At 30.2% G+C, this 26,573-nt stretch overlaps 1 protein-coding gene across 4 annotated transcripts in view; it reads right to left on the bottom strand.

Annotated features, from left to right (window-relative positions):
* LOC118205418 (tectonin beta-propeller repeat-containing protein 2) overlaps positions 1 to 26,573 on the bottom strand; it is a 122,326-nt gene that overhangs the window by 83,449 nt on the left and 12,304 nt on the right. For all 4 annotated transcript variants that reach the window (XM_085823734.1, XM_085823733.1, XM_085823736.1 and 1 more), the window contains 4 exons: positions 19,940 to 20,059; positions 17,165 to 17,296; positions 16,892 to 17,049; positions 6,606 to 7,033 (listed from right to left, as the gene is read on the bottom strand). In XM_085823734.1, coding sequence (XP_085679860.1) covers positions 6,606 to 7,033; positions 16,892 to 17,049; positions 17,165 to 17,296; positions 19,940 to 20,059 — 838 coding nt within the window. The remainder of the gene's footprint in view (positions 1 to 6,605; positions 7,034 to 16,891; positions 17,050 to 17,164; positions 17,297 to 19,939; positions 20,060 to 26,573) is intronic.

Genomic DNA, 26,573 nt, shown 5'->3' with positions numbered 1-26,573 from the left:
TATTTATTTACTCATTATTTCAAGTAAAACATATTCATCCAGTCCCATTTCCTATCCCCATGAGTGAAAAAGTAATGAATTTCGATAAATTTAATAAAAAAAATTTCATTAAATTTACGTCGGAAATTAACTGAAATATTTGGCCGCTTAATGTCTAAGCATCTCTGTGTTCGTAGCCTGTCGTAAAACTTCCCCCCTTTTTTCGGACCTTGAATTCATTCAAAAATCCCTAAGCCGAAAGGGAAATCTCTCCTTTCCAAATGTGGTGTCATAAATTCTTAGCGTTTCCTTAGAACGGCATTTCAACACATGGAGGTAGGAAGTACCTTTCTTACCTCCATGTTTTGACATGGGGGTGGGGCAAAGTCCTTTCATGCCACAACTGCTCAACTTACGTCATGATTTTCTGTCCTTAAGAAAGAAAAGCATGTATTCTGGAGTTATCAATTGATACTTACGAATGATTCTCCCCTCCAGCTCATTAATGTAAAAAACAGAGTAAAAAAATCAATCCGCATTTAACTTTGCCATTTTGTAATGTCAATCGTGCTTCTAAATCCAAAATGGTTCTGTCCCTTACCTTCCCGCTTGGTGCGACTGCACAGGTTGCAAGTACCATCATTTTTTACATTGTGAGAACTATACATTCAAACATGCAGATTCTTCCTTATTTAATTTCTTTAAAAATTATACAGGGTGAGGTTATTTGGTGGCAACAATTTGAAAAGTTATACGCCGTTTATAGCGAACCAACGAAATACATGTTATATTAAATTCTAAGAATCGTTCACATTAATAAATTCAATTTCAAATTGAATATTAGGACTGATTTTTGGACTTGCGTTTAATGGAAAAGCTAGTAAGAGATTCAATATATGAACAAAATTAAACACTACCGAAATGGCATATTATGAAAATTACGAACTGCAAATAATATACCACAATTTCTCTTAACATGCAAAGTTCATTCCAAAGTACCAGAATCCTGTCTAGTTACTTCTTTGATTTATACTTAGAAAATATGTCTACTGATTATTCGATCATAATGCGAATTATACAGAAACAAATAAATATATGAAATAAGTACTTTATAATAAATAGTTACAATTAATTTCCACTTCCAGCACTTTTTGAATTGGGATTGCAAAAGGAGAAACCTTTCCTTTAGGGGGTCGCCTTTAATAATTTTCAGGTTTGAGACTAAGGGATACAAAGAAACTTTTCCCATTTTCCTGTCACTGCTATCCCTAAACTGGGGTAGGTCATGAAGTTATTATTTCATAGTCGAATGCTGGAATTTTAACTTTTGCAAACACTTGAATTTAGCTATTTCAGCTGCTTCCAAGGACCTCCTATCTGCGTCATACAGAGAATTACGTTACTGCACCATATAGGTAAGGGGCCCTTAAAAATTTAAAAGAAAATGAATTCTATTATCTACATATACTCAAAGATTCTAAAGTTAAAAGTAAATTGGAGTCAAATCAAGGCTATTCCTCAACTATATTAATATTAACAATCGTGTAAAAGGGGTTTAACACAAAATCAAAACATATCAAAATTAAAAAAAGAATTTATAGTAGTGCAAATTCTAAACATAAAAATGAAAAGCAAAGGGGAAAAAAATATGAGATAAAAATACAAAAATAATAACTAATCTTCTTTTATTGAAATTCTAATTCTGAACTCATCAAGGAAAAATAAATTAAAGCTTCTTTATATATGTAATGGAATCCGTCTTTTAAGTTTAAACATGTAAATGTAGTTCAGCAGGACATTTAAGGGCCCCCTACGCCTTCGGGCCCCTATGCGACGGCATTCCTTGCATACCCTTATTTACGCCACTGATTAAGCACCATTCTAAAACATGCATACTAGACAAATATCATCAATAAATATTACAAGTACGGATTATAAGTACTGTATAAAATTTTTTATTTAAAAATAAAAGATCACACTAAAGTTGAAAGAAGTGATAGAGACAGGTAAGAAAATGGCGAACTGGATATACATTACAGTTTCACTGAACTGGAAAAAAAAGTAAGTATTAGATTAATATAATGAAATTAATACTAATTATTGCATCTTATTTTCTACTTGTATAATTAAAATATGAGCCAATTTCATTTAGAAAGTTTATTACAAAAGCATTCCTCCTTGTAAGAATATAGTTCTTCAGAATTCTGTTATGATTCACAACATATTAATTTCAAATGCAAAGAAGTCTTATTTTATGATGCTATTTTCTATTTCATTAACAAATAATCTTCACCTCTTACACTGCATAAAATTACAAATCTTGGATATATATTAACTGAAAATTTTCGCATACCATGTTCACAAGTTGAAAATATCAAATAAATAGATATTGAGTGGATATACATAATTCTCCAATCACTATTACAGTTCAGGATAAAAAAAGAAAGGAAAAGCAATTAAATAATCACATCATTTGTAGTACTAGGATTTTGTATTGTACTTGTATCACATAGTATTGCATCATTTGGAAGCTTTCTCTTTTAACTAAGACAGCACTGTATTTCAGTAGAAAAGAAATCCAATATATTTAATTCAGAAGTACTAGATTTTTGCTTATCAGAGTACTTCAGGGCATATAAGCTACACAAGCTATAGCTTGCCCAACCAAATTTTAAAATATATTATAACAGACTTATAAAGGGACCAATATCTCAAATAGCTTGCACATAAACCATGTATAAGCTACTGGCATGCGCATGGATGCTTTTTATAAAGTAGTGAAGGTACAAATTGGCATCACCGAGCAGCAGTTGCAGTGTGAACACTTTTGTCTTAAATTAACTGAAATATTTGGCCGCTTAATGTCTAAGCATCTCTGTGTTCGTAGCCTGTCGTAAAACTTCCCCCCTTTTTTTTGGACCTTGAATTCATTCAAAAATCCCTAAGCCGAACGGGAAATCTCTCCTTTCCAAATGTGGTGTCATAAATTCTTAGCGTTTCCTTAGAACGGCATTTTGACACATGGAGGTAGGAAGTACCTTTCTTACCTCCATGTTTCGACATGGAGGTGGGGCAAAGTGTACTACTGTGTCTGCCGTTGTCCTGTCTTATTAAAAAGTTGTTGTATTTTTTAATCTAGCTGCACATCTTCCAGGTATTTTTATACAATTTTATTACACCTGCTATGTACATTTGTGGTTCCGATAAAAAATTCGTAATCAATTTTTCAATAACTTCTATTTGTCTAAATGTTGGAAATTTTCTTCCATTTTTGGCCATATTAAAAGTTTTGTTATTCTGATGATGGAAAAAAAAATTTTTTTTTTCTTTTTAGTGCAGTTACATATATTAATAAAATTGTATTTTTAATAAGATTTATTTTAATTTTATTTTTATCAATTTAATAATAATGATAATTTTGTACTGGTGGCTTTAGAATAAAATATATTTGGAATATTTTTTAGGCACCCCAATTAACATGGCTACCAAAAAAAAAAAAAGCAAAGAAAAACGGAAAATGAAAACCACGAATTTAAAGATGAGTGGACCAAAAATTTTGCATTTATTCAAAACTTGAATGGACTTCTGACATGTCTTATTTGTAAGGAGAAATTCGCGCATAACAAGAAGTCAAATTTAGAGAGACACTTTACAAGAAAGCACACGTCGCTTAGCATTAAATATCCTACCGGTAATGCAAGGAAGAAAGCAGTTGAGGAACTTCAAAAGAGTCAAGAGTCATCAACTTCTGTATTTAATAACTGGATGCAATCTTCCAGCAATATTAATATGGCAAGTTTTGTTTGTAGCCAAGAGATTGCTAAGAAAGGAAAACCGTACACAGATGGCGAATATGTAAAAAATTGCTTTATGAATGCATATGAAGAGCTGTTTCAGGATTTTAAGAACAAAGCAGCTATTCTGAAAAGAATTAAAGAGTTACCATTGTCTGCCAAAACCATTAAAGATAGAACAATTAAAATGTGTTCAAATATAACCACTCAGCATATCGAAGATCTGAAATTGGTTTCGGCTTTATCAATAGCAGTTGACAAGTCTCGTGACATAAATGATACAGCGCAAATTTCACTTTTTGTAAGATTTATGTCTCATTCAGGCCCTAAAGAACTACTTTTAGGACTATTGCCACTCAAAGGTCAGACACATGGAGAAGATATCGCCAGTGCTGTAATTGAGTGTATGGATAAACATCATATTCCCCTCGATAAAATTGTGTCGATTTGAACAGATGGGGCCAAAAATATGACTGGCGTAAGAAAAGGGGCTGTTGCTATTTTGAAAGAATAAATTAATCACGAGATACTTGTTTACCATTGTATCATTCACCAAGATGCGCTTTGTGCGCAAACATTTCCGGAAGAAATTTGTAAAGTTATGGAATTAGTGATTACCATTATCAACTTCATTTTAACTAAAGCTCTTAATCATTGCCAAATCAAAATTTTGTTATTTGAAATGGAGAGTAAGTACGCTGATCTTCTGCTTCATAACAAGGTACGTTGGATATTAAAAGGGAACATTTTAACGTTTTGTGTTCCTTTTTTCAGAAATTAAAGCATTTCTCCTTGAGAAGTGCATTCACTATCCAGAACTAACAGATGATCAGTGGATCCAAAACTTTTATTTCATGGTAGATGTTACGTCTCATCTAAATCAGCTTAATCGTAAACTACAAGGGAAAGGAGACTTAATTTTTTCGATGTTAGAAGAAGTAATAACATTTGAAAACAAATTATCCATTTTTGCACAGGATTTTGAAAGGAAGACATTGTTTCACTTTCCGAGCCTGTTGAAGTATCGCCAAGAAAATAATTCCTCTATTGATAAATACCATTTTAAAACAATAACTTTAAATATGAAGGAAGCATTTCTCAGCAGGTTTCAGGAATTTAAAAACAGAGCAACTTTAGCATTTGTCAAAAATCCTCTTAATGCTACAATAACCGAATTGAATTTTCTCTTTTTGAAATTGACATTGGTAGCTTTGAAATACAATTGCTGGATTTAAAAAACAAGGAGATATGGTGCTCTAAATTTGAACGTCTTTGTGTTGAATTAGAAATATTGGGGAAGAAAAAATGTGATCTTAGTTCACAACACAAGTGGTCTGCTTTGAATGACATGGAGAAGGAAGACATGATAATTTTCAATGCTTGGAATAGTATGCCTGACTCTTACGATCAGCTGAAAAAGCTCGTGTTTGCTGTTCTTTCCCTTTTCGGTTCTACATATATATTCGAACAATCTTTTTCAAGCATAAACATTATCAAGAGTAAACTGAGAAGTCGCCTTATTGATGAGAACTTGAAATCATGCCTAAAATTAAAAAGAACAACATACAAACTTGACTTACTCAAACTTTCCAAGGAGATGCAAGCACATTGTTCACATTAATAAATATTTATTAAGTTTTAAATTTAGTTTTATTTAGTGTAATAAAAGTTTACTAAACAAGCAGATTTGGCTCCCAATTTTTTTAAATTTTTTAAAAAATTGTTGTAATGCTCATATTTGGCTCTTTGGCTAATAAGTTTGCCGACCACTGGGCTAGAACCAGGTCAGCAAAAGAGCTGGTGTAGCCATATCAACAGAATTTATGGGTAAGAAAATTCTAGAATTTACGGAAGTACTGAGCAGCAAACTTCTTTCAGTTCAAGAGAATAGAGTTTAGGGATGGCACAATTTTTAGAATTTAGAAAGGTAACAGACAGTAGAAATTAGGACTCATAGAAATTGCCCCTGGTAAAAAGGAAAAAAAAAAAAAAAAAAAAGGATAATGCAAATCCTCACTAGGAGGAATATGAAGTATGATCCAATTCAGTAGGCATTAATATATATATATATATTAAAGTATAGGAGTAAAACTTACTACTGCAATTATTTGAACACACACACACATATATATATATGAAAGATTGAATTAGAACTAACTTTCTACTTTCTCAAAGGAGATAATATACTCAATAATCTATTAGCAAATAAATTATTATTATTTTGCAGCTATTGTGCAAGTATTAGGCAATTTATTAATATTTAATTTAATTCAATATTTGATATATATATATATATATATATGTCAAAAATATTTTTGAAAAATGTATAAATATTATTTAAAAATACAAACTTTAAAAATAAATCATAAAAAAATGGGTGAATTTTATGTGGAATGAACCTGAATTTCGAAATGTGAAAGGAAGAATCAAATAAGCTTAACAAATAAATACCAAACTCAATTAACACAGAGGAATTAAAATTTTGAGAGCTAGTTTTTTAAAAACTACTCGTGAGATTTTTATGAAACTTGGCAGTTTGGCGTAATTTGAGTTGTAGAATTGAAATATGAAACAAAATTGGTATGTTACTTCAGAAAACGTCAGATTTTGTGTCAAAATACCTATATTAGAACAATGCTATATATAAATCTAATACATATCCTAAGTTACGCTTTCGAGACATAAGAAACAAAAGTTGAATTTCATCAATCAGCCCAGTAGAATGGGAGATACCCAGTTTTATGGAAATCAGGAAAAAAAAAAATAATAATAACCAGTAAATGTTCAATAAATTGGTTTACGTAAAATTTGGAGAAAAGGAAAAAAAATTACCTTTTTCATAGGAATAAATTTCTGGACCGGGTGCAATTCGAATAATGTGGCGTAAACCAACCAACACAAAAATTTCATCCTTGAAAGTGGCAACATCAGCAATGTTTGTCTTCTGATAAGAAGAAACTACAGATTTCTGTTCTGGATCAATGAGCAGCACAGCAGAATCAGACCAAATTAGGATATAACTGTCATCATATACAGCAAGTTGACCAAACTGCACATTAGCTAAATTAATTTGGTTTATTGATTCTGTCAGATACTGCACTTGAGGATGTTCCTGAGATAAAGCACTTTTGAAAATCATGGTTTCCTGGATTACACCAGAAATGTTGGATTTCCATAGCCTTTGACCAGGTCGAGCTGCAAGCACTATACCATCTTCCATATTACCACCATCTATAATAACTGCACCAAAGTTCCCTGGGCTAAAATGGATTAATTTATATATATCAATTAATTTTCTCCTTATACTAAATTATGTAAATATTTTCCTATTAATTCATAATTATGAATTGACAGAAGTCATAAAAGATAAAACAAATCTTATATTTTAAAATACAGTAGAATCTTGATTATTACCTCAGATAATTGAAAACTTGGTAAACACAGACCTCATTTTAAATCCACAAATTTAATACTTTTTAATGGGACTTTTTATAATTGTTTAGTTATTATTTGAAAAATAAGCACACTAGCATTACAATTAGCATTTTAACAAACTCTTTCATTAAAAAATAGAATTTATTTCCTCTAATCAAACAAATAATCCATGCAAAATTTTAATTTGTAACAAAAATATTCATAAAAATGCAATATACAAATTCTAACAAAATTGTGAAATTTTTCAAAATTTTTTAAATAAATTTTTAAAAAATTCCTTGCAATAAACAAATTCTAATAAAATTGTGAAATTTTGCAAAATTTCTTAAATAAATTTTAAAAAAATCTTTTACCTTTTCTTATGATAGTCCTATAACTCTATTAGTCATAGCACGATCATGCCGCATTTCGATTAATCTAAAATCTAAATAGCATTTCTAAAAGATCTACGAAAGTAGCATCAAGATATTGCTCTAAAATTTAAACAGCTACAATATGTTGATTTTCACATTGCATGTTTCTGTTTCATCATTCTCCACATTATTCTCATAGCAGCAATTTTTATTGTTCTCGGGATCTATGCAAGCATGATTTCTTCTTCACTCAAAATATGAAAACTTAATGTTTGCCTTTTTCTAAACTAGTCACTGGAGCAGCCAGTCACCTACAATACACTGCTGGTCATTAAAATTGAAGAAAGGCATACTGCAGAATCTTATTTATTGTACATATAGAATATAATGGGAGGAAGAATATAATTCAGTTTTTAGCTGGTTTGGGGTACACAGTATGTAGAATTTAGTACACAAAACTATCACCTCTGGCAGCAACAACAACTGTACTCCAGCTGAGCATCGAGGTGAACTGAGCTTGAATGACTAATATGAGTATTTTGTTCTATGCAGCTTCAAATGTAGGCCAGAGTTCATCTCTCAAAGTAGTATGTCGGTCACTGGGCAACCCATGTCCTGGCCAAGGCAACAGTCAAACACCCTCTGTATCGAAGAAGGTCAGGAAAGCATGAGCAACATGTGGCTGTGCATAACCTTGTTGAAAGGTGATGTCACACAGGCACTGACGAAAGGGCACAACCACAAGCCTTAACATACCAGAATTATAACAGTTGCTGTCCACGTTACCAGCTGTCTGAACAAGGAGTGACAGAGATTTGTACACAATTGCACCCCAGGTGCTGGGCCCATATGACAAAGATAAATAAAAAACTGTCCATATTTGCTTTGCTTGGGCCTAAAAAAATAAATATATCTTTCATGATACTGTACACAGAAACTGGATTCAATCTAGATAATGAATCAAGTGGTACCATTAATGTGTCCAATGTCATCATTCGTCGCATCACAGGTGCACCTGTCTCTCCTGCAGTGTCACGAAAAGTCACAACTACAGTCGCCATGCTTACAGTCTATGGTGCTCAGATGTCATTGCTTTGCGTGTGTAGATACCTCTAGTCCTGTACATGAACCACGTTCCAGACTCAGAAATTGTGACGTGGCTATGTCTTAGGACAGCATGTCTATTCTGTTGGGCATTGTGGACCTGTGTCACAAAGACCTTGCTTGGCACTCTATGGCTCTCCTGATCCTATTAGGCAGACAGTCGTGGGATCTCGACCAAAACAAGCAGCAATGTCATGTAACAATAAACCATACTTCTATAGGCCAAAATCCTGCACAATTAAATTCCGACTCGTAAGCCTTTCCCCTTCTTATGCAAGGCATAACATGAATTATACACACACAATCAACATTCAAATGCTATTTCCAAATGAGAACCCTGTTGTGAAATTTTCTCATTTATGAACAATATTAATGGCATTACCCATACCTGGTTTACACACATGTGATGGAATGCTAATTGTTTGCTTATCCCAGCATATAGAACCCAGGGCCCGGATCAAATAGGTGTGGGGCCCGATTGGATTTTTTTTTTTTTTAGCAGGGCCCTCTCTATAATTAAATATTTAAATAAAATTCAAATTCAGTATATATATAAATATATCAAATTTCATGGATCATCAGATAGGTAAACTTATAGGTAAATCAGATAGGTAAATCTAAAAATGTTCAAAATACAAAAACATTTATTGAATATAAATTTACATCATCGAATATGAATACATGAATTTACATATTTCTAAGTTTTTGTTCTGTAAATTCTAAAATTGTTTGAAAATCTAATTTCCTTGCGTCTTCACTTTCAATCGACATAATTGCTAAACTACTTAATCTATCCTGATTCATTGTCAATCTCAAATAGTTTTTTATTAGTTTTAGCCTGGAAAATGATTTCTCTCCAGAAGCAACACTTACTGGAATTGTTAAGAATATTCGGACAGCAATAAACAAGTTTGGAAATGTTGTTGCTCTATCATTATCTGATAAAAATTTGAACATTTTAAACAGATTTTCAAAAAATTCTGAAGGAAAAATAGATTTCAAAGCTTCCATTCCCTCAACTAACATTTTTCCGTCTAATATCAGCTTCTTTCATTTTTGGTACATCATTTTCTGTTAACTTAGAATCTGTTAGAGAAATTTCTAATTCAACTGCATGTTTTTGAAGTACTTCTTTTTCCATATTTTGAAATTTTCCCACAAACCCAAATAATTTATTATGATTTTTTAATTGTTCAAAACGATCTTTTAGTGATTCTGTAACTTTATATCAAACAACATTAAAAAAGATATCTTGCATGCATTTATTGGGTCTTCAATAGGTTCATCATCGCTTTCATAATTGAAATGTTCCTTTCTTTTCCGAAGCCTTTTATTTCGAAAGTTTGTTGCCTATTAAGTTTATTATTTCATTTTGTATTGTTTTGCTTAAATAAATTTGGTGGATTTGTTTTGTAGCAATTCTTTGTATATGATCCTGCATCACTGGATCAAATTTTCCAAGTAATTTAAGTATACCTAGAAAATTTCCATCTCGTTTTGTTTGTTAATAATTTGCTAATAAAGATTATGTAATATAATTAGTACTTACCTTATTCAACAATTAGTAATTGTAGTCACAAAATACGACTCTAATAATTATAACGATTAGAAGAATAGCGAACTAAAAATGCAAGAAACAATTGACATTTGATACTACCTATACATCCACCACTGGCTGGTACAGTTGCGCAACTAGTTGCGTGTGCATATAGCTGCATAATAGTTCACGTACGTAGTGCAAAATCTTGATAATATATAATATAGGACTATCCCAATTAAATTCAATACATTTGACATGAACTTTTACGGGTAACAGTTTTCTATATTATAAAATATATATTATATAATAATAAACACATTAATAAATCTTATTCAGCAATGCGAACTTTAAATAAATATATTTCTAATTATTTGAATAATTCACAATTTATCCATTATTGTCAAAAGCAATTTGCTTTAATTTTCGAAATTTTTTTGGTTCATTTTGATGGTAACGCAGGGCACTTTCAAATGCGGAGTCCGATTGAGTCCAATCGCTCCAATCACTCTTTATCCAGCCCTGGTAGAACCTTTCATGCAAATTTGATATTTGTTGCATGTTGCCTTCATGTGTAGCAATTTTAATGGCCATCAGTATAGCAAAGCACAATTTTTGCTTTTAAATTACTCTGTTTGTTAACTAATAACAGACATTAAATTTGAAAGAAAAATTAATATCTTAAGCTTAATCAAATGGCTACAAATTGAAGCATGAGAGATAAAAAAAAATTATATTGGGCAGTGAAAACACATTTCTTTTAAATCACTGAATTCTTTAATAAAAGACAAATATTTCTTTGTCGATTGGAAACATTTTCTTTTAAATCGGCAAGTTTTCTGACTGAATATGAAACATAAATATGTCATGCTTTACAGACTGGCAACACACTGCTTTTTAATCACTGAATTTGTTAACAAAAAATTCAATAAATTTGCAAAAAAAAAATATAAATCAAAAGAAATTAAAATTTTAGCTTCACGGTGCACATGTTTGGGTGGATGACACTGCGCCCAAAATTTGATGGTTTGGTTCTGGTGGTTGCTATTTTCCCCACAAAGCAAGAAGCATACATGCAGATTCTTTATTATTTAATAACAGAGATTTATCCAATCCATATCCTTATGCGCATATACTTATAATTCACTGTCAGTTGCAATCTGACTTTTATCATTGCTTTCAACTTCAATACATGGAAATTGTATTTTTTATCATAATACACAGTAGGAAGGCCATTAAATCATTGATAAGAATAACCAAAATATCAACCACTGATAAAAGAAGTGACGAAAATTAATGATTTTCATTATATTTTTTTCTAATCTTCCTTTCATCCCTTTTCTAATTTTGCTTTACATTTTCAATTTCATCTCATCAAAGTGATTCCCGGCTTGATTAATAGAAACTTTGATATAAGCTTGGTTAACAGAGATTATACAGCATAAAAATTTTAAAATGCAAAACACCAATTTTAAGTAAATAAGCAATATCATATATGCACATTAAAAAAGTTTTATGTATATATTATAAGAACTTATGTATTAATACAACCGCCTTGGGGGACTTTGGCGATTTTTTTATAGATGAAAAGGCAAAAGTTACTGGATACAAGTTGGTGAATTTCCCACAGCAAAATTCTATATTGCAGAAATTTTATCATGGTTTCTTTCATTGCTTGCAAATTCCACTAGCTTATATTTTAAAACTAAATTTAAGGCAAAAATATCACAATTTGTTTATAAAAACCATTGAAACTTGGAATACAACAAAAAAGAACTACAAAAATGGCAGTGTTCCTTGACTGAAGGCTAGTTATGAGGATGGTTGCAGAGTTTGGCATATTTTTGAAAATTTAGCAACTTCTACTAAGGTGATTGCATTAATACATAAGTACCACAATATATAAAACAAATAATTACTAAACAATTATTTTTATGCATTGTTAATCAGAATTAATGTTTAATAACTAAATGAGGTGAAACTCAGAAATACTATTTATAATCAAAGCAAAGAACATTTTTAATTTACAAGAAATAAATCTAATTTCTATATTGAGTACAATAACGTAAATTGAAACTTTGCTAAATTATATCATTGTATTGATATATCACTGCATACTAAACCAATTTCAATGCATAAAAATTTTAATATTCATAACTATAATTTAACTGAAACAGTGTTAAGATGGCAATTCCTTAAATAGAATAATAAATCAGAGTTTGAATGCAGCATTTAACAGAGTTGTCACTCAAACAGGAGAATGAAATTCCAACTTTTCCAGGTGCGTTTTAAGAAAATTCCAATTTATCCGCGTATTGTGTGTTCGCTGTGCTGAGAGGTAAATTAATTATGGTGCCACTCGAAAACACAAAAATTTTTAAATTACATATGACTTATCCTCAAAGCATTTCTATTATAACTATAATAGGAGTTGTTTTCTCCACTGAAGATTAAGATTAGAATTTGCTCAATCTGGACTAAAAATTGTCTTTTTTTTCCCCAGACATTTTGCAGTTAAATGAAAGAAAGAAATCTATTTATGATATCTTAAATTAATTCAGGTATTTTATATTTATTTAGCAGCATACATAAGCAAATTATGTGCATTAAATTTCGTGATGGTATCTCACGATACTGCTAGAATTAAGTTTCAGGAGCCAGAGAAAACTGCTTGAAATTTGAAGGTATTATTAACTAATAATAAATAAATTTAGAAGGAAGAAGGCACATTAGATGATATGAATAACATTAAAGTTAATTACTTAAAAACTTAATTACAATAACCAACGATATTTTGGCAAATATAAATATTAAGACACAGCAACACGCCGAACAAATATTAATTCTGAATTAGTATTTGTTCGGCATGTTACTGTGTCTTAGTTATAGAAGTCCCAAACAGGCTTATTTTTTGCTTCTGAATTAAATATAAATATGTTAAATGGTTAGCCTAGAAGACAGAGTAACATTTTTTTATTTTACTGCAAAATGACAAAGTATTTATTAAAAAGGGGAAAAAAAGGTTTAAAAGATTTTGCGGTGAAATTCTAGTACATGATATGGCTATGGCACAATTTTGAAAACTGTCACCAACACCAAAATGATCCGTTTACTGCTCATCATAAATCACTGGTTTGCTGGCATCATAGTGTCATAAATCCTATGTGTACAGTATACTAGGATTAAACAGATTTTGTTTTATGCGAGAACAGGAATGTAATTTTTTTTTTTTTTTTTGTTCAGCGTGCACTGCACATGTAAATCTCTCGATTCTTGAGGTTACTGGAAACTTGTTTTGCCTTTCTAAAAGACAATCCGATTGGAGCTGTAAAAATTGTCTCTATGCCAGCTGCCTGAATGACACTCATGCGAAACATAATTTGCCAAGAATGTGATCGTTTCCAATGCTGGCATAAAAATCGAAAAATGGTTGTTTTTTTTGGGGGGGGGGGAGGGATCACTGTTTTGAAATTCCCTGACTTTTCCAGATTTTAACTAGAATATTTAAATTATTAAAAACAATATACACCAATAAAAATTTGTCTTATAGTCAATTTTCCAATTCCCTAGTTTTTCAGGTTTTCCAAGTAGCACGGCAAACCTGATTTCAGTTTGAATATGTATGATATAATAACAACTAACTACCTTTTCCTTCTTAATTTTAAAAAATATGCACATACAGTAAAACTGGAATAGCTTGATGTAAACAATAAATTTGCTGGAAAATAAAAGTTCAGATCTCTTTTCCAAAATTTAAATAAAGTTAATGCCAAATTTTCTATATGGCAGAGATGTTTATAACAGCATATTTCCTATCATAATTAGTCATAAAAAATCTAGCAGCAGAACTGCAGAGACAAACCCAATAATAAATTCAAATCTAATGAAACAAACAAAATTACTTAAATTTCATTAAATGACTTTCACCAGATGTTTGAATTTTAGCATACATTGTTAAACTTTTTAAAAAATAAAACAAATTTATGAACTCAACAAAGAGTAATGAAAAAATACAATTATTTTGAATTGGGAATTAAATATTTAACATGCTCTTAAAAATGTCAAGTTAGTCAATTGAGCTACCATTGTTAAATCATTGGGGGGAGAATTGACTTCCCCCTTCCCCATTCTAAGCTCTATAAATAATGATTGCTTAAAATACTTTGATAAATTTTTTAAAGATTTACGTAATGTTAATGCTATATTAGATACCAATAAGATAACTATGAATACAGAATTGCAAGAAAATACTGAAATTAAAAAATGTACTTTAAAACCTTTCATCCAAGCTCTATAAATAATGACTGCTTAAAATCCTTTGGCAAATTCTTTCAAAACTTATCTGATACAGCATTTTCAATGCTACTTCAGGTACCAGTAGGTTAACTATAAACACAGAATGACAAGAAAATATTGAAATACTTAAAAAAAAAAACTTTAAAACCTTTCTTTTTTATCAAATTAGTTGATTAGGATGATAGGAATGTTTATTAGACTGGAAAAAAATAGATTGTTTTCCCTTCATTTCTCAGCAAATCTAATAAATGCATAATGCAAAAAGTAGTAAAAATTAACATGAGATGAACAAATGTTTTCCTATGAATTTTTCACATGGAAAAGGTTACCCATAATGGTATACAAATATATGGTTGTTCTAATTGGTCTAAAACTAATGCTGTTAAAAATTATTTTTAAAAAAAACCGACCATTCCTATTCTTAACTAAAATTTTAAAAAAAGGGGTACAGGATATTAATATGAAAAGAAATAAAAATCTTATTCTAAAAAACTTCATAACAGCTTCTAGAATTGCTGACAGAAATCAGGGCCAGTGGTGATATTTTTGACAATGTATCAGCAGAGGTGCCAGCAGAATAAGAACACAGTACAGGATAACTTTTTAAGTTTTCTCCCTTTAACAGTTGTTGGTAAACGTTGTGTGCGTCAAAATGCCTCTCCTATCACCCAATTAAAATTATCTTTCTAAAATATCCTCAGAATGAAATTGGCATGTTTAAACATAATGATATAGAACAAAGGGTACTTTTCCATTTCGGTGGCGCAAATCTCGCCAAGCAGATTTTATTGGCGACAACATACAATATACACCAATAAAAATTTTAACGAATATTAGTTCTAAGAATTTTTTATTTTGCAGGCATAAACATTTTAATGTCATTTAAAATTTTGTAAAGAGCCAATAAATAAGGACAATAAATTTGTAAAAAGATGTTAATTTAAGAATTTACTATGCTTTCATGGTTCAACATACCAATTCACACACTGACGGCCATGTGAATAACTACCTCTCATTCCTTAATCCTCCCGCCTCTAAGGTTCTTTAATGCACACAGCATTAACCCGAGGAACCCTTAACGTTTCTTTAATAAGAAACATCACAGTCTAAAAAGACTGAATTAAATTATTTTTAACTTTTGAAATGACTTAAACTGGGAAAGATTTTTAAATACAGTTCCTTTTCTTCCTTTAAAAAGGAATTTTCTCAGGCATTTAACAACGTCGTTTTTGGCCTTTAAATACCGCATTGAATAGCGGTCAAAAAACGAAACTTCTCCCTCCCAGCTGATCACTGGCAGAACTACTTTTTCAACCTGTAAACAGGTTCCTCCCTCCCTCCCACCCCTGAAGAACGCACATCGGATATGATGCTCTCCCTTGCGTATTCTTCGCCTCTGACGTATGCAAAACACGATTATCAAGGTTCAAGGAAACTTCCCCTTTTATTTATCTAGTCAAAATTTTTTATGATTGCCCCTATCTAAATTATTCTGGCTCTTTTTCGGCACAAAATTAAGACCTTCTGAAATTTTGCCTTTTTTTGACTCAGTGTGAAGGCACTTATTCTAAGTCATTCAGCTTCTCAAAATTTTTACCCTATTAGACAATGCCCTCTTTTTGATGATGTAAATTCCTTTGAAGATGTGGAGGTAAAGGCGTAATTGCCTATGAACTCCGTAAATTGCACTTCCTTGATCCTTGATCCATCCCGATTCGCCGGTTCATATCACTTGACCCCAAGTGATCTCATTTCACGTAAACTACGCTACAAAAATCTAATTCTCTCAGTAATTATCTACATTAATTTCAAGTTAAATCTTAATTTGGAATATAAGTTTAAATGCAAGAATTATTTCAATTCGTATGAATAGCTTACTCAAATTATGTAAAACTGCAGTGCTTTACTTCACTAGTGCATTCTCATCAGAATTGATGAATTTAACTCTTGACCTTTGCCTTTTCTATATTTTCACCTTCGGATGAGCGGTGTGATTGCATCCTAATTGACTTAATTACTGTGAATGGCTTAGGGTATAAAATTGAACTATCTGGTAAAAATTCTATGTAACTGTATGCCAGTATTGAAAGAAATAACCAATCTGATAAGAAATGACTGTGACTTATTTTGAAAGTGAGGCATAAAAGGTTACCAGCGAGAATATTCTGTTTGGCATCAATTGTACCATTACTGATGACTTTATTGCTTGCGCCAGAAAAACGGAAAAGTATCGAACAAAGAATATCAGATCTTTGTTTCATTGCCTAATCTATACATGTCAAAAGCAAAATAAGTACATATTTTTTTATATAAAATGAAAATAGAAATAGAACATCATATAAGTTTCCTACAATTTCTTTAAACATCATATCAATGCAAGCATTTTTAATTACCTTTTTCGATCTTTTTGCCCAATTTTCACAACTTTATTATGTATAAAGGAGTATATCACAGACTGTAAAAGTGTGGACACAACAAGGTGCATTCTGTTGTAACTCAGTTGGACTATTTGACTTTGTTCATTCAGTAATATCCGAGATCTGCTTTGATGCTATAACAATTCAAACATTTTTTTTTGATTATATAATCTATACAAGGCAAATAAATATATATAGCAAATTAAAATAAATGAAATTTCAAGGTAAATGGATGAAAGAAAACAGTACCTCCAAATGATCTATTTCAGTGCAAACAACAACACCATTAACATCACCACTAAAAAATTTAATTCCATTTTTTGACCATTCTAATGAAGTAATTTCAGAAGAATGAAGTCCTTCAACAGTAAATTTTTCCCACTGAAAAAATAAAAAACTGTGTGCATAAAACATACCATAAATTTTTTAATAAGTAATTAAATCATAAAAAACTTACTTTTTTAATTTAGAATTGATATATCTATTATTTACTTCTATTTCATCATCATTATTATTATTACTGCTTTAATACCAAGCAGCTATGTCCTTGGAAGATTTAATTTCTATTATATATATTTAAAAAAAAAATCAAACAATAAAATTTAGCTTAAAACTAAATCAGCCTAAATTTGGAGTCAAATATTTTATAAATGCTTGAAGGTATTTAAAATTACAAAATTCAATCAAGCATTAGTGTATCATTAAATTAATGGCAAATATATAAAAAAGCATATTAGGATTATTTGCACTATAATCCACTCTGAGAAGTACTTTCTAAAGTGATCTATCTAAGTAAATTTCTATTACTAGTCCCTAATTTTGTTTTTAATTTCAACCTTATTTTGGCATAAGTTTTGAATAAAACTTTAATTTTGAGGCAATACAACATCCTTCTTCTTCTATGAGCCAAAAAAAAAAAAAAAAATTGCAGCATGGGAGGCGTGATGATTGCTTTTATACTGCAATGGGTGAAATAAAGCAAAGCTTATACATAACGCCATCTATCATGAAAAATTATTATGAAACATGAAAAATTAACATATTACAATTCTCAAAGTATTAGGAAACAATGAATTGGAATTAATGCCATCAACTAAAAAAGAAAAATTTTTGTGAATGTAAAACAGCTCTAAGGAAGTCCAATTCCCAACTTTTTTTTTTTTTTTTAATTTTGCAGAATTAAAGTGAAAACTGTGATCAGGAATACAACTATGATTAACTGTCAAAGATCTGTCTATTTCTTCTTTTTGAGTATAAGATCTGTGTTCCTCAATGCAAAATTTTAATGTTTTTTGAGTTCGGATGATATATGACAAGCCATACTGAGAATATACACAATAAATTTCCCAAGCCCTCCAATTGGCAGATGATTTCACTAGGACATCAAATTTCCCAAAATTGCCATAAAAAGAGATATTTGCTTAATTCTAATGCCCAAATGACCCACTATTTTATACCTGTATTCATGAACTTTTGATAGCTTGCCTTAATTTCTTGGAACTTATTTCAAGATAACGTACATATAATTTTTTGAAGATGTAAAAAAAAAAATATTCCACGCCATTACATTGCCTTGCCAGTTAGAGGATTAAGATCAGAAACGAGATGAGATTCTTGAAGAACTGAAAAATGAATTTTACTGACCGATGACAGCTGGTATGTTTTTCAGTACTTACACATCGCCAAGCAGTGCAATTTAGCTCCAATAATGGATAAGTAAAGGTCACAACACACCCATAACAACTGAACTTTTGTTTGATGTAATCTCAACTGATTCTTGATAAGCTATTTTTTACTTTCATGAACAAAGGATATAAATTAACTGTTACTGCTGCAATGAATTCAACATCTGTAAGAACCCTATTCGCAAATGCAATATGGTTCATTTACAGCTGGTTGAAAGAATCAACACCTAGTGAACAGATTACAGCAGCTGGATATAATTGACAAAATAGCAACAGATTGGAACAATCACCTGCAGGAAGTTTGTGTTCACAGCATTCTAAACAGAACTTCCAGTAATTGGAAGACCTGACAAAATAGCAGAAATCAATAATAAGCTTTTCATGAAGTGCAAAAACAAAGTGGGTAAAATATTTCTAAAGCAGTGGCTATTTAGTGGATGGTGCAAAGAGACAGAATATTTTATTATAAGAGGTGCAGATACAAATGTGGCTCATAATTCCATAGGAAAAACTGGGACAACTTTGTTGGGATCGTTGCCAACTTTTCATGCTTTGATAGTAGCCAACTTTCACAGTTAATGAGATAATATGCTGTTTTTCTCCCATTTGATTATTTTTTGAAACCATGTCTCTACAGAATGAGGGTAGTTAATAAGCTACTGATCTGAAAGTTCTCAAGACACTAGTAGTATATGAAAAGAAGAGTACAAGACTCCTGAATTTTATTATCTGGAATATTTTCATCCAAAACTATGATAAAACTTGGGTATATAATCCTCATATGCTGTGCCTAAATTAAAATAACTAACCACAACTTTATAGATTTACAAAAGATTTTTTTTTTCCTGGCAACACTGTATTAAAAGTCCCATTTTTAAAACTTTTAACATGTTCATATATGCTTCCTTAAAATTTAAAATGCAATATAATTTTAATGTGTTGATCATCATAATTCTAAAGCACCCAAAATTTTTTTAAAAATAACTTTCTCAACTTTTGAAATTTAAAAGGTTATTTGCATTATGAAACACAATTTTTTTGAAAGAACTTAACACACACATATATATATAACGTTCAAATTGGTCAAAAGAATTTTCTATCCATTCTAAAATATCAAAAAAAAAAATAGATATTTATAAATAATTCTTTAATAATATGAGTCCAATTACAGAAGAGAAAACTGCATAACTACAACCACCAACAATTGCATTCGCATTTTTAGAAGCAACATTTAAGTAGTAAAATTATATATTTTCATATTTGATAAGTGCTCCACAAACTGCTACAATAATGTCAGTTAAATTAATTATATTAACAAATAAAATCAAACTCTGCTCACTTCATCTTTTGAACCAAATGGAACTTTGAACACAATAACTGCTCCACTTCTGTAGCCTAGAACCACCAGACATTCTAATGAAGTCAGAACTTTCACACATGTTACTGTCTCTTTGTGAATCTGAAAAATAAATAAACATAATATGAATAACAGTTAATTAAAACTTTATTCTCTTCCTTTTTTACTACTTAATTGATTATGAAGAACTACTTACATAAACAAATGCAATTCTCGTCTAATTTTGATTTGACATTAATGCCTTCCAACCATGATAATGTCCAATGAATCATGAAGTCCAAAACATGCCAATTTCAGCTATCTGCTGTAATTCAAATTTAAAACAGCAAATCACAGATTAATAACTGCTACAGGTATTTGTAGCCCGATTTATTTACTTAAGAGCTGTGATCTTCTAGTTTAATTGGCTGCATCCTTTTTATCAAACACATCTTGACATGATTGTGCACTTTTTTTTTTTTTTTTTCAGTCAAGAAAGCAAGAACACATCTTCTTCAAGATAAGTTTATGCCACTTTTTTCTACACAGAGATAATCTACTTTTCCAGGGTTCGTACACATTTCTGTAGATGGAAATTAAGTACTTTTAAGGACCATTAATGAAAAAATTAAGGACCTATGAGCAAATGGGAACTGAATAAAATTCAATTAAAATATTATCTATGCCTGAATTTCACTTTTGTAATACCATCCTAAAAATAAAATAGATTCCTAAGTAGTATGCATTATTACTAAACATGAATTAATTAACATAATTACTAATAAGTTTGAGAATAAAATAAACGTTAAGCAATTTATCAAATAGCATTAAATATTTTACACTTACAATAGTTGGACATATCTGAAAGAAGATAAGTGACATTTACATTTTACTAACAGTCAGCTTTATGTTTTTTTTTTTTTTTTTTTTTTTTTTTATGTCTCATTTTTTCTATTTAGTCAGTCCAGAGGTTTAGTAAATACCAGGTAGATTTTATCTCAAACAGCATAGGTTAAAATGAGAAGTAAGATCATAATCAGCATGATTCATAACAAAAAAACTGAATGTTGTTACCGCTGCTGCTTGTCCAGAGAGTGACCTGCTGATTAGAAAAAAATCTCAAAGGCCTGATGTAGGCATGGTTGGCAAGTTTTCATAGTTGGACTCTATCTGACACAGTTTGTGCCATAGCTTCTTGTAAAGTTCAAGGATTGTAACCCAGTTAATATACTTTAAGGTTCCACTAAAACACCACAGGTGATAAGTTGTTTTGTATTATTTCAGGTCTCACTAGATGCAAAGAATAAGTTTTACATGAATTTTTACAATTTTGTGTTTTATATTGTGACCACGGTACGGATTAATGAAAGGCAATAACTCGCTTTAATATGTAGAGATAATTTTTAAAGGTAAGCAGTTAGTTATAAATAATTAAATTAGGTAGTTTGATAACCTTAGTCATTATGGATTTACATGGCCACTATTAAATTTTATGTTTTACCAATATTTGTTAAAAAAGCCCTATTAAAATCAAAATCTAATAAAATTTCGCAGTTTAAAATACATGTAATTCATGACATTGATTCTTAAATGATATTAGGATAATTACACATTAAAATCTACAGAACATTTATGTTTTGTAAGAACAACACTCAACAAAATATTTATTTGTCATTTTAATTTGAAGCCTTCCCAAACATTTTGGTTAGTTTATATCGATTTCCTTCTCTTTAAGCATTTTTTCTAATAATTATAGATTTGTCTCAATGTGCAAACCAATGCTCTCGCTAGTTTCTGTGTGCTTTATCTCCTAACTTGTCAACCTCTTCACAATGTACCTATGAGGGTTTACTTAATCTGGTAAAAGTTAAATAGTCCCAAACCCCTAAGAGATGTGAAGCATATTATCGCTATTTCTGAAAGTAACTAGAATATCAGACAAAGGTTTAAATAAGCCTCATTTTCAAAAAGAACTTCGAACATAAAGGCATGTTCTGATGCTAACAAAATCAATTACATCTCACGGTGACGTAATTAAACAAGAATAGTCAAATTCGAATTAAAAATGTGGAGTAGTGGTCAAAGATTATACAAATTATTTTAATTTAATCTGACTCAATAACTCTATCATATGAGGAAACAGAAATGGGAAATTATAGTAAAGGCTGAAATCATAAACAGTTGGGTAATTTACATAATAATAACTGCACATATCTTTGAAGAATAATTTTCTTTATGTATTCAGTTTCTTTCTTCAACACATTTCCTCTTCATTTTAGAATTTTTGGATTTAATTAAGGATTTCTGTTATTCTAAAAAATGCTAAATGCATTTAGAATGTAAATAAAAAGCGGCTAATTTTATTTCTTTAGTAATATGAACATTTAAAAGAAATATGAAGTATATATGGTAAAGGCTGGTTACAGAGCTGATGTGGCAGAATTTTTAGAATTTAGAACAGGCATTGGAAGCAGAATTTAGAAAGTCAGAGGCAGCAGAACTTAGGATCCACAGAGATTGCATAAATAAAATAAAGGGTTACATAAACATATTAAGACTCTAGTATCAGAAGCAAAACATTCAAACATTATGTTTTCATTCTTCTTCCAGACGTTCTCCAAAAAGTAAGAAATTCACTGCAAACTTTCTCTAAAATACATCCATTACGTGTTGATACTATGGAGACATTTTTCATTTTGTCACATATTTCTCGAATCTTCTAGAATCGTGAGTCTATAAATCTTGCCTTCAAATCCTTCTAAATTTTCCAAGCTGCAATGTCTAAACTCCTAAAGAAAAATTATCCCTACCAATTCTCTAACAGCAAAAAGCCAAAAATATTTTGGAAAAAAAAAGGGGGGGAGAGAGAAAAAATTGTAAAATTAATTTTATAGAGAAAACTGATGCATATTCTGAGAATTTTGAATATTCTGAGACAATTACATGGGAAAAACTCTGGGCCAAGTGCAGAATCCACCCACTGCTTGGCACGTTTTTAAGAATTGCACATACTCGGTATCCATGTACACATCGACCTATTTTCACTTAAAAAAAATCCCAGAATTGCACAAAAATGCATTGCGCACTCCCTTGACGTAATACATGTACACATCGACCTATTTTCACTTAAAAGGTCAAAGAAAATTGACAAAAATCCAATTCTTCTTACTCCTGTAAAAAGCACCAAGCAAATAAGTGGGCGATTCTGCACTTTAGTATGAAGTATTCTGCACTCTTACTACGAAAAAATTGAAAAAAAGATATTTTTAATTAATTACATAGCTAATTTTACTTTTTCTAAGAGCTATTTCGTAAATTGTGCTTTAAAGCATTATACCTTGTTTATTTTTCAGATTCAAAATATTGTATAATAAGTTGCCAAAATGAAACTTTATAATATGACAGAGAAAAATAAAAATAATTTATTTTAATGTTATTTTTTAAATATACTTATATATAATGGTAATATACAATATATTACCATTATTTTAATGGAATTTATCAATGTTATGATGTTTTAAAAAAAATCGTCGAAAAATTCTCAGATCTCGGAATTAAAAATTTTCTATAGAAAGTGATCTTAAAATCGCCAAAACGTCGATAAGTCACCAAATTTAGAACCGTTTAATAAAAGATTTCACATCCTCAAAAGCAAAAAGTTGTTTAAGAGCTCTTTATTAGAAAAAAAGAATTTCAAAATGCTTATGTTTCACTTCTTGCTTAGAAACTCGAGTATTCATTCCATCATTTATATTAAAAATAGAAACAAATTATAACCCATGAACCCATTCAAAAAATAACCATATATGTCAGTGAATGGCCAAAAATATTCTCCCAACATGCCAATTCACACTCAGAATAGCAGTCATAAAAACAGACAGAAATTTCTGGTGATTAAAATTAAGGACCTTCTGCTGAGTTTGGCCAAAATTAAGGACTTTTAAGGACCAAAATTCGATTCCAAAAAATCTAAGGACTCTTAAGGACCGTACGAACTCTGTTTTCTGCTTCCCTTATATGAATTTCATTGATACAACCTTTCCAGTTTAAATGAAACAATTTGATAATGATGTATAAAAGTCTATGGAAATAATCATTGATAGCACAATAATGATTTCTACAGGTTCTTATCACACATAGTGCCTATTCATACCTGAGTTTTAGAAACATCTGTATACTAGGAATTTTCTTGAACATGAAACTGCATAAAGATACAAAACATGGGTAAAAAACTGTTCAGTAATAAGACACTTTAAAAAAAACTGCCCTATCTTGCACTATTTCTTAATGTTAAAGAATGAGCTGTTTCTTCAACAATAACATTACTCCATGACTGCATTTATACCACATTTTTTACTCAAACTTCTTGAATGTTTTATGATTGTGGCTTTGTACTCAAATCTAAGACACCATCAATTTGCTTCCATATGATCTTACTTTCATTAAGTTAAACTGAATGATCTAATTCAATAATTTATGAAAACTTACTTTTGAAATTAGAGTAACTACATGTGATACTCATCTTTTCTTCTAGCTACTGTAATTTTTCCCATCTGACAATTGCCTAAGCCCAAACCACAGTATGCTATTTACATTATTTTTTTAATTACCTTGATTTTATCAGAAAAAACAAATGTGGCCACTCATTAAAAATCATTATTATTTTATTTACTATATCATGTACAAAAATATTTTAAATAAACTTTAAATGCTTCATAAATCATGATATCAAAGACAATATACTTATAAATTTAATTATTCTTTGCATGCCTTACTGATTCTTAAAGATTTCAAGATCTTGCCTTCCCTTTCCCATTTCTTAAGGTGCAATTTTTAGTGCTTATCTAAAACTAAATGATTTATTGTCATCCCTCTACTTCATGTTAATTTTGATAATGGCCACACCCATTAGAAGTCTATGTTAGGGCCATTCCAAATTCATTCTTCCATTCTTAATATATGTTACAAAAATTCATGTTCTATATTTTAGTATGGTTTTTTCATAACCTTTGCATATATTTTGGTACAGGAAATAATTTAAGGCCAAACATATTTTAGGATCGGATAAAGATATAGTGTTAAAAAGGAATTCGATGGATTTTCTTAAAATATCCTGATCTTCCAAATTTTTTTAATCTATGTAACAAAACTGCTTATGATAGTAAATAATATATTTATTTCAAGTAAAAAAAATCAATATTGAAATATTCAAAATAACATAGAAGCAAAGAAAAATCCCAGTATACATATGACACTATGAGAAAGAACACACTGTTCAGGTACGAGTTAACACAACATTTAATCAATGAAATTATGTATATATAGTTTCATACACTAAAATATCACATATTTTCATCAAAATATTTTAATTTGAAGAAGTTAAAATTTTGATCAAAAGTTATATGCACTGAAAGTACATAAGGTTTAGAAATCAAGAAAAATTTTAGAAGTTCTGACAGAAAAAAAATTAAAGGTTATAGACAATATGGAGAGCTGCTCATGCTCTTAAAGAAGCAGATTATTCTTAATCATGATTAAATGCATCAAAATCATGGCAGTCTGAAAATATAAGAAATCCCAATAACCGAGGCATAACTAAAATTTGATATCTAAGAGCATTTAATGAAGTAATTACCTAGCTAAAGACTAGCATTTATTTACAGAATGCACTTAAAATATAATCAATCGCATTGAAACGTTGTCAATGCTCTTGGTAATATTTTCTTGTAACCATGCAGACATGTATTATATTTGTAAAATTCAGATACTCATTTCATTGAATTTTTGCTTTACAGTTGAATTGCAATGAATTTCTGCTAATATAATCTAAAAATGAGCTGGCACTTTGTCAACATCAGTTAATAAAATATTTTTGTGAAGAGATCATCTTTGTATCATAGTATGACATATGCTTATCAAACAATTGTAAAGAGTTCTTTTCGACACTTGATTTTGTATAAATGCCTTGAAAATAGTTTGTAAATTTTGTATAATGCCTTAAATTCCAATTTTTATTTATAATTATATGCTTTTTGTTACTTTGGGTACAGAGGGTCACATGTGGCCAGTTTGCCACATGTTTGATATGCCTGTTGTAAATACACTATGCGTTATGAAAGAAAAAAATGTGTACTTTTCAAGCAAAATTTTAGTGCCTGCTTAGAGGACATGCATGCTAATGTAAAACTTAAAATTAGACAAAAAAAAAGAAATCTTAGATTGAGGAGACTAGATTTTAAATAAAACTAGCCAGTGGATTACAGGGGCTAGGTTAGTTCCGTAAGATTTTAGACATTAACACTTTGAAGTATATTTTTATATAATATTCAAAAGCATTAAAAGCAACTTAATATCTTTTCAAATTGTATCATTCAAGATCAATTGGTTTTCATAGAAATGGGAGATAAACTTGACTTGTATCGGTTCTATGGTAGGAAAGATTAGCTGCCTCACATTTGCTGTTAAGTACTGGAGATAAGTCATAAGAAATTTAAATATTTCCTTGTGACACTTATAAGCAAAATTAATTTAAATGTAATTGCTAATTAGTTCCAATTTAAATTTAATTGCTATTTAGTAAGTGCTATTAGTTTTAATGAGCTCATTTTCATGATAACACTCTTGTGATACATGAAAG

The sequence above is a fragment of the Stegodyphus dumicola genome, chromosome 9 (assembly GCF_044657685.1).
Source record: "Stegodyphus dumicola isolate Sdum_Otavi_A_Nest chromosome 9, ASM4465768v1".
Lineage (NCBI taxonomy): Eukaryota > Metazoa > Arthropoda > Arachnida > Araneae > Eresidae > Stegodyphus > Stegodyphus dumicola.
Note: the sequence above shows the minus strand (reverse complement) of the source record. Positions and strands in the feature narration are given on the sequence as shown.